Source organism: Tiliqua scincoides, chromosome 4, assembly GCF_035046505.1.
Source record: "Tiliqua scincoides isolate rTilSci1 chromosome 4, rTilSci1.hap2, whole genome shotgun sequence".
Lineage (NCBI taxonomy): Eukaryota > Metazoa > Chordata > Lepidosauria > Squamata > Scincidae > Tiliqua > Tiliqua scincoides.
The window spans coordinates 147,449,552-147,461,611 of NC_089824.1; the positions used below are offsets into that span (position 1 = coordinate 147,449,552).

The following is a 12,060-nucleotide window of genomic DNA, read 5'->3' on the forward strand; positions in this document are numbered from 1 at the left end:
CTTGCATATCTAGTTAATTGGTCAAGGACATCCTGATTACAAGGTGAGCTGCAGCCAAGAGATTCAGGGGGGCAAGATGCCATGAGTAAGTGGCTACCACTCACGTAGCCTAGTGGAAAGTTTGGCAGGTTCCGACTTCAGATTGGTTGAGGAACGGGAGTCAGGTATAAAGATCCACCATTTTACTAAGACATTCTCTCTTTTCTTGGCTTTGCCTTTTGCCTCTGCTTTTCCTCATGGATACCACTGACTGTGGCAACGTGGGCTGATAAGAACAGTTCAGGAGATATGAGTTATACTTGGTGAGACAAAGAGTTAGATTTTGTTTTTTATACTGCTGAAATTTGTCTATATTATGCTATTCTAGTCTTTTCTAAGTGCCTGTCTTTCCTTATGTATAACCACATTTAACTTTCTAGAACAGCGGTGCTCAAAGTAGCAACCACTGCGCACTGGGAATGCCTTCCCCAGCATGACCGACACTTATTGTTCCAAAGCACCATGGAACTTCAGGTCCCCAAATCGGGATGACATGATGCTCGGGCCAGTTGTGTCTATGGTGCAATGCCCCAGCGGGCATTGTGCCCAGATTTCCACAAAGATGTGACCAGTCAGAGAATCGCGTTGTCCTGATCTGGGGACATGAAGACCCTCGTCACTCCAGAACAATAAGCACTGGTCACGGGAGGGAAGGATTCAGCCGAACGCTGAATCCAGCCCTCGGTCCGGAGTTTGGGCAGCCCTGTTCTAGAATGAGGTACTTACCTTTACAGATGTGTCTTATTAAGCAGCGGGGGGGGGGGAGGGTTTCCTAGATGTATCTGAATCCAGGGCCATTCAGCCACTACCACAGCTACCATACGCTGTGTTCAGGTCCACTACTTGTATCTTGGGGCTTTGGCCAGAGCTGGGAGCAGGGCAGGATCAGGAGCTGAAGTTGGTGTTTATTCAAATATGTAAGGGTAGTTTCCTTATAGTAACCCAGGCCGCTGACTGCTGCAAGTTAAAGTAGTGGGTCCACCTGAGAAGCAACATATACGTTAGAATTGGAAGTCACCCATCTGGTTCACTAAGGTGTGAAACTGTAAGCTAGATTGGTGACATAAAGTGTTTAAGGGCAGTTAGAGTTGATGGGTTTATGGCCTTGACTGGCAGAGCACTGTCGCAGTGCTGGTGCTGGGCAAGTATAGGATTGGGCTCCTAGTCATCGCTAATAGATGAGTCAAAGGCATGGTATACTCATAATCATCTATATCGGGGTGGGAAAACTTTCAGCTTTAGGGATCCTGGACCTTTAACAATTGTGTAGGAGAGAGAACTTCATCTGTGAGATGACAAGCTGCACCTGCTGAAATTCCCTCTTCCTTACAATTGTTAAAGGTCCAGCATCCCCAAAGTTGATCCCTGATCCAGGTTCTGAGATTAGCATTTCTTTGCACTGCAGCTTCTGAAGTCTAACTAGGTGGTTTAAATGTATCATGTGGACAAAATAACCACAACTTTCTACTTCTTGTCTCATTTAGGATACCAGTGTTGGGATTCCAGAGTTGCACTTCCAGAACAGCCCAGCACTTTCCTTCGAGGAGACCCAGACTGAGAGAAGAGGGAGGTGGGCACAGGCGGAAGCCAGCCAGACTCTCTGGAGTCGTGGCCCCCCCGCCGCCCGGCTGCTCTTGAGCGGCATTCAGAAGGATGCTCAGGTCCAGCCCCGACGGGAAACCCGCTCAGAGGAGATTGGGGGGGGGGGGTGAGTCCAGGCACTCCCACTGCCCCCCGGCCCAATCCTGTGCCTGTCTGCTCAGGAGCAAGTCCCACTGCGGCCCACGGAGCTCCCCCCGGAGAGTGCGGCAGGAGTGCAGCCCCGCCCCGCCCAGCCCAGCCCCACTCACGGCGTGCTTGCCCGGCGCGCGCTGCTTGAAGGTGGCGGAGAGGCAGATCGGGGGCACCACGGCCCGGGAGCGCCACTGCTCCGGCTCCTGCCCCACGTGGATGGCCTGCGTGGCGAAGTGCCTGAAGGGCGGCAGGAAGCTCTTCCCCGGCGCCCTCTCCATTGCAGGCTGCTGCGAGAGGCAGGCGGAGGAGCGGCCAGGCGGGGGGCTCGGCGCAGCGGACGCCTCCGAGCGCGTTGCTTCCTTACGCAAAGTGGCTCTGCAGGCACGGGCTGGCGAGCAGGTCACCAACGCAGCCCGCGGCCGCCCTAAGACAGGGGCAGCGGAGCTTCCCATTGGCGCACAGCTCTCCGCCCTCTCCGGGCGCGGGGGCAGCGGTCGGGCGGGGGCAAAAGGGCAGGCTGCGGTAGTGCTGCTCTGCTTCTGCTGCAAGGGGGGGGGGGTGAAGCGCTGCCTGCTCTTCATTCTCCAGTTACATCCTACAAAACAGTGGTTGTCAAACTTTTAGCAGCGGGACCCACTTTTGAGAATGAGAATCTGTCACGACCAGAAGTGACATCATTGTAACAATCCTAGGCTGCAGTCCTACCCAGGAGTAAGTCCCGTTGACTCTCATTGCTGAAAGCATATGCATGGTAGCCTGTTCAAAGAACAGATCTGTAACCTTTCTCCAAATGCAGTCTTGTATGGTGAAAACATTAAGTCTACTGTATTAAAAATAAAATATTGAAATGAATAGGGACCCACCTGAAATTTTCGTGACCCACCTAGTGGGTCCTGACCAACAGTTTGAGAAACACTGCATGCAGGTCATCCAAGCCCCGAGTGCAAAATATTGGGTTAATTATTGCACAGGAACCTCTGGAGCTGAGGCGACTGCTTCAAATCACTGCTGCTGAGGAGCTGCTTGCTTCACTTACCTGGTGATTGACATGACTTTAAAATCAGGTTGCTTGGATGTAAGATGCTGGCCATTCCCCCGCCTTTTTTAAAATCAGTATGCAGTCTAATTCTATCAAAGTAAGCTCCCACTGATATCGATATGCCACTGATATGGCACACTGTGGAGATGCATGTGGTGGGAAGAGTGGGGCTTTGTCCATTTGGTTTCTGGGAATTGCAGCAGCAAGAGCAGGGAGATGGAGTTGTGATAGTCTATTGTAGTGTTTCTCAAACTGTGGGTCAGGACTCACTAGGTGGGTCGTGAGCCCATTTTAGGTGGGTCCCCATTCATTTCAATGTTTTATTTTTAATGTATTAGACTTGATGCTCCCATGGGATGTGACTGCATTTGGGGAAATGTGACAGACCTGTACTTTTAACAACCTACCAGGTATAATCTTTTAACAAGATAGTTGAATGGAACTTACTCCTGGGTAAGCATAGGTAGGATTGCAGCCTAGGATTGTGAAAAATTTTCCTGCTTGATGATGTCACTACCAGTCATGATATCACTTTGGGTGGGTCCCGAGAGACTGTCATTCTAAAAAGTGGGTCCTGGTGCTAAATGTGTGAGAACTACTGGTCTATTATGATACACAAAGGCATAACTCACTGCCCTGGCACCAAGGGTCATGTGACACTGATGTCACTTCTGGTTTCTCCCTGGAGGGGGTGCTGGTGGCTTTGTGCCCCCATTCCTTCTGTGGAAGCTCCCCTTTGAGCCTCCACAGGAGAAGGAAGGGGGGGGGAGTGAGCTGCCAACACCTTCTCTGGGGACAACCTGGTAGTGACTTTGTGTCACTTTGTGACACAAAGGCATTTTTTCTCTACCACCCCTGTGCCTGCAGGTTGTCCAGGGCTCCCTCCATCTGGCTCCCAGGAGAGCCAGATCAGTTGCCTAGTTTGCTAAATACTTTGCAGATAAAATTGTTTGCATCCATCACAGCTTGGACTCCATATTGACAATACTCAGCATGCTGCTGGAGTGTACTTTATAGATACTTTGCAGCAGGCAATGCTGGTGGAATACTAGTTCTGCCAGCACAAAGAGTCCATAGAATTGGGCCGTAAAAAACATGGAGTAAATCATTTTACTCATGTGACCACTACAGCAGTATGGGAATCATAGCTTAGGTTACAACAGATTTTTCCATTTTTAAGGTGGCACAAGAGTCTTTGTTATCTTTGCAATAGAGTAAGAACAATCCTGTGCATGTCTATTCAAAAGCAAGTCACACTAAGCTCAATGGGACTTACTCCCAAGAAAGCATGTATAAGATTTTGACCTAACACATATTTTTTATCTTCAGATTTGTCTCAATGCAAATGGTGTGGGAGGAACTGAATGTCACACACTCCTTTGCTGGCATCTCTATGGCATTGACTGGAATGGGACTTATTTCTGAGTAGAAATGTATAGGACTGGACTCTTAGAAGCTCAGCATCCCACCTGTGAAAGAAGTGGGACAGCTGGCAAAGCTGAGGGCGGAGAACGGAGGGGGAGGAGAAGGGATTGCTTTAAAAAACCCAGGGAGTGTTTGCCAAATTCCCCCCCCCCCATGGTGCAGGCTCTTCTGCTCCAGCTGACACAAACAAAATGATCCACACTTTCCTGGGAGTAAGCCCCCCTGACTATAGTGGGGCTTACTTCTGAGTAGAAAGGCATAGGACTGGACTCTTAAAAGCTCAGCAGCCCACCTGTGAAAGAAGCGGGACAGCTGGCAACTGGAGGGCTGAGTATGGAGGGAATTGATAACAGCTGCCTTAGTTTCCTTCCATCCGGAAGTGTCAGGCTGTAGTGTATTTGCCTGACTATGGAATTTAGCACAATGCCTTTTTTGTTAATTGCGCTGAGTCACAGAATGGAACTAATACGGATAAATACGCTCCACCTGTAATTCACTTTCTGATATTTTTAATTAGAAAAAATACCTTGCATATTTACAGAACAATAAATCCTATATGCACAAGAAAAATAACCCCTTTTTTGGAATATCTTAACTTGTGTCCAGGGATTCCCCCCCCCCCCACACACACACAAGCATGCTTTCTATTTCAAAAAGGGACAGTACATGTGACTTTGAGCCCAAGCCTATGCATGTCTACTCCTCACTGTATTCAGTGGGGCTTACTCCCAGGTAAGTGTACATAGGATTGCAGCCTTTAAGGCTGAGAAGCATAATGGGGAGAAGGGGTGGAATTTAGCCACTGCCACCCCAGCTCAACAGAACTTTTCTGGCACAGCCACCTTGCTGTTTGGCATGCTGACTGTTGCATTCCTGCAAGCTTTGAGGGAACCACAATTCATAAAATGGTGCCCTTAAGGCACTCCTCAGCAAACACTGTGGAGAAAAGCTCAGGAGCTTGGGACTGGTTGGGTGTGAGATTTCTTTAAGCCTGCCTGGCCCTCAACATGTTGAAGCAAGAAACGTGGCCAACAGGAGGCCTGTAAGCTTCTGAATACACGCCTCACTGCACTGAGGAGCGAAGGGGTAACACACTCCCAGCTGGCAATTGGAACATCACTTAAGGATGACTTGGTCAGCAGCCTCGTGATTTCTTAGGGCTGTTGCCTCCATGCCAGATGGAACAGGCTGAAAAATCCTCCTCAGCTGAGCAATTGAGTGGTGGAATGTGGCCAGGCACAAGATTAATGATCCTCTTAACTGCAGGAGCAGTTTATGAGGTCAAAAGCCCTCCCCCATGTTAAGTGTCAACACCTAATTAAGGATGTGGGGGGAAAGAGGAGGAGACCTTTCTTCAATCAAAAGACCAAAAAGTTACTTCAAACTAGGACTCACTTTCCCCCCCATATTTATTTTTAATTAACACACACAGACATACAAACATATAATATACATTTAGAAGTGCTAAATACCATATACCATTACTCATTAATTATACTATATCTCCTAATCCACTACTCATCTACTTCTGCCTCTTATTAGTTTATCCATTTATTTATATAATATATACTAAATTTTCACTTTCTATCAAACATAAACTTACTTCAATTACTCATTAATATTAAAACAAAATACTGTAGATACTCACGTAAAGTACATGAAATTTTTGCCAAGTAATCAAGCTCCAATTCTCACTTTCCCTGATATCTGGGTCAATCAGACGGCAAAGCCTTTCAACTCTGAACAGTTGCACTTCTCAGGGAGCAGGCAGGCAGGCACCAAGTTTCTCAAGCAGCAGGCAGGCACCAGACAGGCAGGGCAGAGATAATTTCTACAGCAACGGGGAAATGCCAGCCAAAGTTAACCTTTTAATCTGCTTCCTTCTGCTGCAGCCTGGTTCTGCTTGGCAAATGCTTGCAAAGCAGGTCTGCTTTTGGAAACACCAGGATGGGACCCTCCTTCCCAGGCTACAATTCATGCACCATTACTTCAGAATAACACCCATGGAAAGCAGTGGGTCTACTTCTGAGTAAAAAGGGCTGCAAATATATGCAGCTGCATCTCTCTTCTGTGAACTGAATTGCACACTCCCAGTTATGTGTTATATGCTGTATGCAGAGCTTCTGGCTTAACACACCAGACACCTTAAAGGTGTCTTTGATTCATGGTTCAACCATTTTCACTGGCATATCCCTTGGCAGCCCATTTCCATAAATTGTACCCTTCCTATTGGCAAAATGTTTGTAATTAGTAAGACGAGCCCTCGTCTCCTCCATATGAAAGCCCAGACTTCATGTATTCATCACATATTTTCTCTTTTCATCTGTTTGAAGAACAGAAGACTCTGCTTTTGCACTGTTTTGCACCAGAAGTGTGCCGAGAAATTCTGGGTGATTAATCACTTTCCATATTATGTTTCAGCTTTTTTACTGTGCTGGTTTTTAATCACTGGTGCATACAAGAATTGATGACCAAATACTAGCTATTGGTGGGGCTTTCACAGTCAACTAGCTACCTCCCTTCCAGGCTGTGCATTCTGGAGCACGGCCTGCCTTTTTCTGCCATTATTCCATTCTTTTTCAAGTACCCCTATAGGTCCTGTTGAGTGTCCCTGGGAGCACATGAATAACAGGTTGGGAACCACTGGTATGTTGTTTACAGTGCACTTACTCTGATAGTGTTTACAAAAAAGTGGTGAAGACCAGAATTTAAAAAAGATTAAAAATGTATCCTATGATCTTTTACTGTGTTTTTAATAAATTAGAGACTACAGTTCTTAGATAACAATTAGTGATAGGTTATTCTTCAGGATCTGGCCTTGGGTAAAATCAGACAAAACTATAGTCAGACACCCCCCTAAGTTTAACCCCCACTTATCCGGGGGTCATAGAAAATTCTGTAATTGTTGGCACAAAACTTGCCCTCTACTTATCTGTGGGGCCGATTTATGGGCAGGTATCTGCAGTAATCTAATTACCAAAATATAACAACATATAAAACAATTCTTCCATCTACTTCTAACTCATCTTCTCATTTATATACTTCTATCAAATATAATAGATTTTTTCTAATTCCCTATATTTTCTAAATATTCACTTTTTATCATTTAACATAATAACCACCTATAAAACAATTCATCCACATGCTAACATTTCCAGCTATTTTTTCTAATTCATTCTAATTCATATATATCAATTTCATATGTATTTGTTTTTAAGTAAATTTAAACCAGTTATTAACTAAATAAAATCCTCCAATTTTCTTTAACCCTCAGATTTCTTTTTCTTTCTTTCCATTTTTTCTCCTGTAATATCTTTAATAATTTATCTCCATAACAGAATCCAATAAGCCCACACTTTCTTGTATAAGGTATGTTTATTCTCCCAATTAACTGGGATATGTTTTCTTCTTGTTGTTCCCACAAATTTTGTATTTTGTGCACCCCTGTTACTATTGTGCAACCATGTCTCTATTTCAATCTCCATCAGCGTCCCCTCTAGATCCTGTTGATTTTCCACTCTTCTAATTTCTGTATCCACTCTGATGATGATGATTTCATCCCTCGCCACCATCTTTTCCGCTTTCTCCTTCTGTGTATCTTCTACTTGTTTCTTCACATCTTCCTATTGCTCCTTGCACACATCTATCTGTTGAGAGAGAATCTTTAAACTAGCCTGAATCTGCAAGGACCAACTCAACTGCTATCTTCTCATTGTGAACAATTTTTCCAAATTTTTAAGGATCATTTGAGTCCAAATATCTGGAACAGACTCCATCTTGCAATTTCTCTCTAATCCATAAGATGTCCACAGCTTTTTATTATTCTCCTTACTTCCACCACATGTTTTTTCAGTCAGGCATTCTTTGAATTTTTCTTACAGATAACAGTGTGGTTAATGGAGAAAAACAAAACAAAAGAAACAGTTTCAAGAAGACAAAACTCTTTCAAGTCTAATGAAAATTATGTCCACAAGCAACTCTGGATTTTAGTCCACACACCAAATTATATTTATAGTTATAATCCACAGCCGATTTATTCCACTAAAAAGATAAAGAGCACTTTCAACATCCTTAAAAAGTTTCTCATTAATGCCTTTAGTGTATCCAGGGCTTTTAGTCAAATTATTCAATCAAAGCTGGGGACAATATTAACACATACTTATCTTAAATTTTCAACTTAAACTTTACAATTCATGCTTTTCTTCCATGTGATATCTTAGCACGGAGCTAGCAGCTTGATTGCAGACACTGCACCTCCCCCAGTACTGTCCCTGATGGCTAGGTTTCAGAGAAGAAAGCACACACACACACACACACACACACACACGGTCGGGCTTTCAAAATCTCAGATACCTGCACCGTGGAAAGATCTTATCTCTCCTGATAGAGATCTTCAGATCCTCTTCAGACCTGCAATTTTGGGGGGAAACAGACTGCCTCTCAGGAGCCCCTGGAGACATGTCTGTTCATCCACTATTGGCTCCTCCTCCTCTCTCCAAACTAGTACTCACTTCCTGAGGGGAAGGGAGCAACATGACCTGTGTAACCTTGAGAAACATCCTGTGGTATAAGTCAAAGATGCTCTGTTCTTTCTCAGAAATAGTACTGTGGCCACTTGAGGACTGGGCATCTTGTTAGGAGGGGCTGAGGCTCCTCCTGTTGCTAAGGTGTAGATCTGGCAGGGATGGAGGGGGCTGAAGCAGGATTGCCACGGCTGCCACCGTCTTTTGAATGAGCTCTAGGGCAGCTGCTATGTTGGAAGAGATGCTAGCCTGAATAACATTTTTGATAGTGCTGCTAAGCTATTCCCAGTCATTGGTGCCAGAATCAAGGCAAGGGACAAGTGCATCAATGGGCACCCACCCCTGCACAGTTGGGCATTACGGAGAGACAGCTAAAGGAAAAACAGGGACTGAGGGAAACTGTCCAACTGACTCACCGCCTCCTGTGTTGTGCACTCTCAGAAACTGGAGGCCTGGATCCTGGCAGGCCCAGATGCTGGCAGGCCCAGTCATGGCCATGCCTTCCTTCAGACTTGTGCAGCTCACCCCTCACTGCTGAGGTGCTTCTGTTTGGTGGGCTAAGGCTGTGGCAGGAGAATAAACTGCTGCACTATGGCCTGATCTCTACTGAGCCCCCTCGCTTGTCCGAGAATGGAACAGGTCAGGGACTTGGCAGGGCCAGACAATCTCCAACTCCAGCCTCAGCAGAGGGGGAGAACAGAATGCCTTACAGGCAAACAAAATGGCTGTTGCTAAAGGATCTCTGAGAGAGTGAGCTGCTGAAGGCCGTCTGGCCAAAAAGAGAAGCATCGTGCGCCTCCACGCCTGTTCTGGGCCATCAAGGGAGAGGCAAATGAGTGGGTGGGCAGGGATGCCAGCTGTGGGCAATTGAGCAGCCTGGAGAAAACTTGCACCTGATTATATTTATACTATTCAAAATAATCTTGCACAACAAGTTAAGGCCAATATGCTGTGCCAGTCCCTCAATCTTGTTCAGTGTCACTCAATTGTGATAAGAGCCCCATTAGGCAATTCCAAGCACCCCATTCAGGGAAATCTCACCTGGGAAGACCAGCCCCTTTTCAGTCAGCAAGGAGGGAGGGAGGAGGAGCGAGCTAGGAGTATAAAGCTAGTGCCTGCCACCACATGAGCCTCTCTGCAGAAGCACGCGTGGCCTTTGGGAAATCCAGTGCCTCGGGAACGAAGTGCCAGGTAAGGCACTATGAGTTTAGCATCTGTGCGAGTTCAGCAGCAGGATGAGGAAGCCAGGGCCCCAGATACCGCCCTTTCTCTTGCCTTGAGAAGAGGGCTGCTAACCAGTGTAGGGTTTTTAAGTACCCTTAAACAAAAACAAACAAAATAAAAAAGCTATGCAGTCAGATAGCCAGCAGCAGGGTGGGGGCTATCCAGTGTTTTGCATCAAGTGCCACATGTACGACTATATGCCTCTGGGGCATGTCATGGGTGTATCCTCAGTGCAAGGAGCTCCAGGGACTCAGGAAACACGCCCGCTCCCTTGAAGCCTTGGTGGCCGACCTGGAGGAGCAGAAGAAGTCAGAGGACCATGGGGAGACTTCCGGTGATGATCAGGCTTCATTCCAACCTCAGGCATGCAGCTCCTCAGTTGCCCGGCTGGGAAGTTGCGTGGCTGGAGGACGTCATCCTGGAGAGGAGGGAAACAATCCCCTAAGGGGACCCCTTCTCCAAGGGATGGGCTTGTATCCGAACGCACTCAGGATACTCCTCGGCAGGAGGGGGGTCCAGGGCTTCTTGTATAGTGGGGGATTCGATTATAAGAAACTTAGAGAGGGAGGTCCTGAAGGCCAAATTAAGGCTATTAAGTAGGAAGCTGAAAGCCAGGAACTCAAAGGTAGCATTCTCTGAAGTGCTACCTGTTCCACGCGCAGGGCCAGCTAGGCAGGTGAAGATCAGGGGTCTCAATACGTGGATGAGACGGTGGTGTAGGGAGGAGGGGTTTAGATTCATTAGGCACTGGGGAACGTTTTGGGACAAGCGGGGCCTGTACATGAGGGACGGGCTCCACTTGAACCAGAATGGAACCAGACTGCAGGCGCATAACATTTAAAAGGTGGCAGAGCAGCTTTTAAACTGATCCCTGGGGGAAGGCCGACAGGAGCCGAGGGGCATCCGGTTTGGGACTCCTCATTCCTATGGGATTAGGATGTGGAGGTTAGAGAGCAACAAGGCAAAGACAGAGTAGGAGAAGAAATTGGGAATGGTAGCGTGATGGGATGTGATAGATGGTTTGGCACAATGAGAGGATTCAGGGAGTGAATAAGCAGCCCATCCTGGGGCATTCCATGTACAAATGCTTTTATGCAAATGCCTGAAGTCTCTGAGCAAAGATGGGAGAACTGGAATGTCTGGTGACAAAGGAAAACATTGTCATAGTGGGCATAACGGAAACCTGGTGGAATGTGGAGCATCAGTGGGATACTGCAATCCCAGGCTATAAACTCTACAGGAGCGAGGGGCGTGTTGGAGGTGGGGTGGCCATTTATGTTAAGGAAGGGATAGAATCAAGCAAAGTAGAGATTGAAGGTGGGTCCGACTCCATAGAATCTCTATGGGTTAAATTAACAGGCCTGAGGAGCGATGTAATACTAGGGGCATACTATCGTCCTCCAGACCAGAAACCGTAAGGGGACCTTGAAATGAAGAAACAGATCAGGGAGGTGACAAGGAGGGACAGGGTTGTAATCATGGGGGACTTCAATTATCCTCATATAGGCTGGGTCAATTTGTGTTCCGGTCACAAAAAGGAGACTGGATTCCTTGACATGCTAAATGACTGTGCCTTAGAGCAGCTAGTCATGGAGCCCACCAGAGGACTGGATTTAATATTGTGCAGTACTCAGGACCTGGTTAGAGATGTCAGTGTTACTGAGCCATTGGGGAACAGTGACCATGCTGCTATCCGTTTCGACATGCACATTGGGGGAAGAATATCGGGCAAATCTCTCACAAAATCCCTCGACTTCCGACGAGTGGACTTCACTCAAATGAGGAGGCTGGTTAGAAGGAGGGTGAAAGGGAAGGTAAAAAGAGTCCAATCTCTACAGAGTGCATGAAGGTTGCTCAAATCAACAGTAATAGAGGCCCAGCATAGCTGTATACCGCAAAGAAATAAGGGTTCCACTAAATCTAGGAGGGTGCCCGCATGGCTAACCAGCCAAGTTAGATAGGCCATTAAGGGCAAGGAAGCTTCCTTCTGTAAATGGAAGTCTTGCCCTGATGAGGAGAATAAAAAGGAACATAAACTGTGGCAAAAGAAATGTAAGAAGGTGATATGGGAGGCCA

At 46.7% G+C, this 12,060-nt stretch overlaps 1 protein-coding gene across 3 annotated transcripts in view; it reads right to left on the reverse strand.

The window, feature by feature from the left end:
• LOC136647714 (cystathionine gamma-lyase-like) overlaps window positions 1–2,153 on the reverse strand; it is a 28,571-nt gene extending 26,418 nt beyond the window's left edge. For all 3 annotated transcript variants that reach the window (XM_066623432.1, XM_066623431.1, XM_066623429.1), the window contains exon 1: window positions 1,890–2,153. In XM_066623432.1, coding sequence (XP_066479529.1) covers window positions 1,890–2,051 — 162 coding nt within the window. In that variant the 5' untranslated portion in view covers window positions 2,052–2,153. The remainder of the gene's footprint in view (window positions 1–1,889) is intronic.
• Window positions 2,154–12,060: the final 9,907 nt, after the last annotated feature.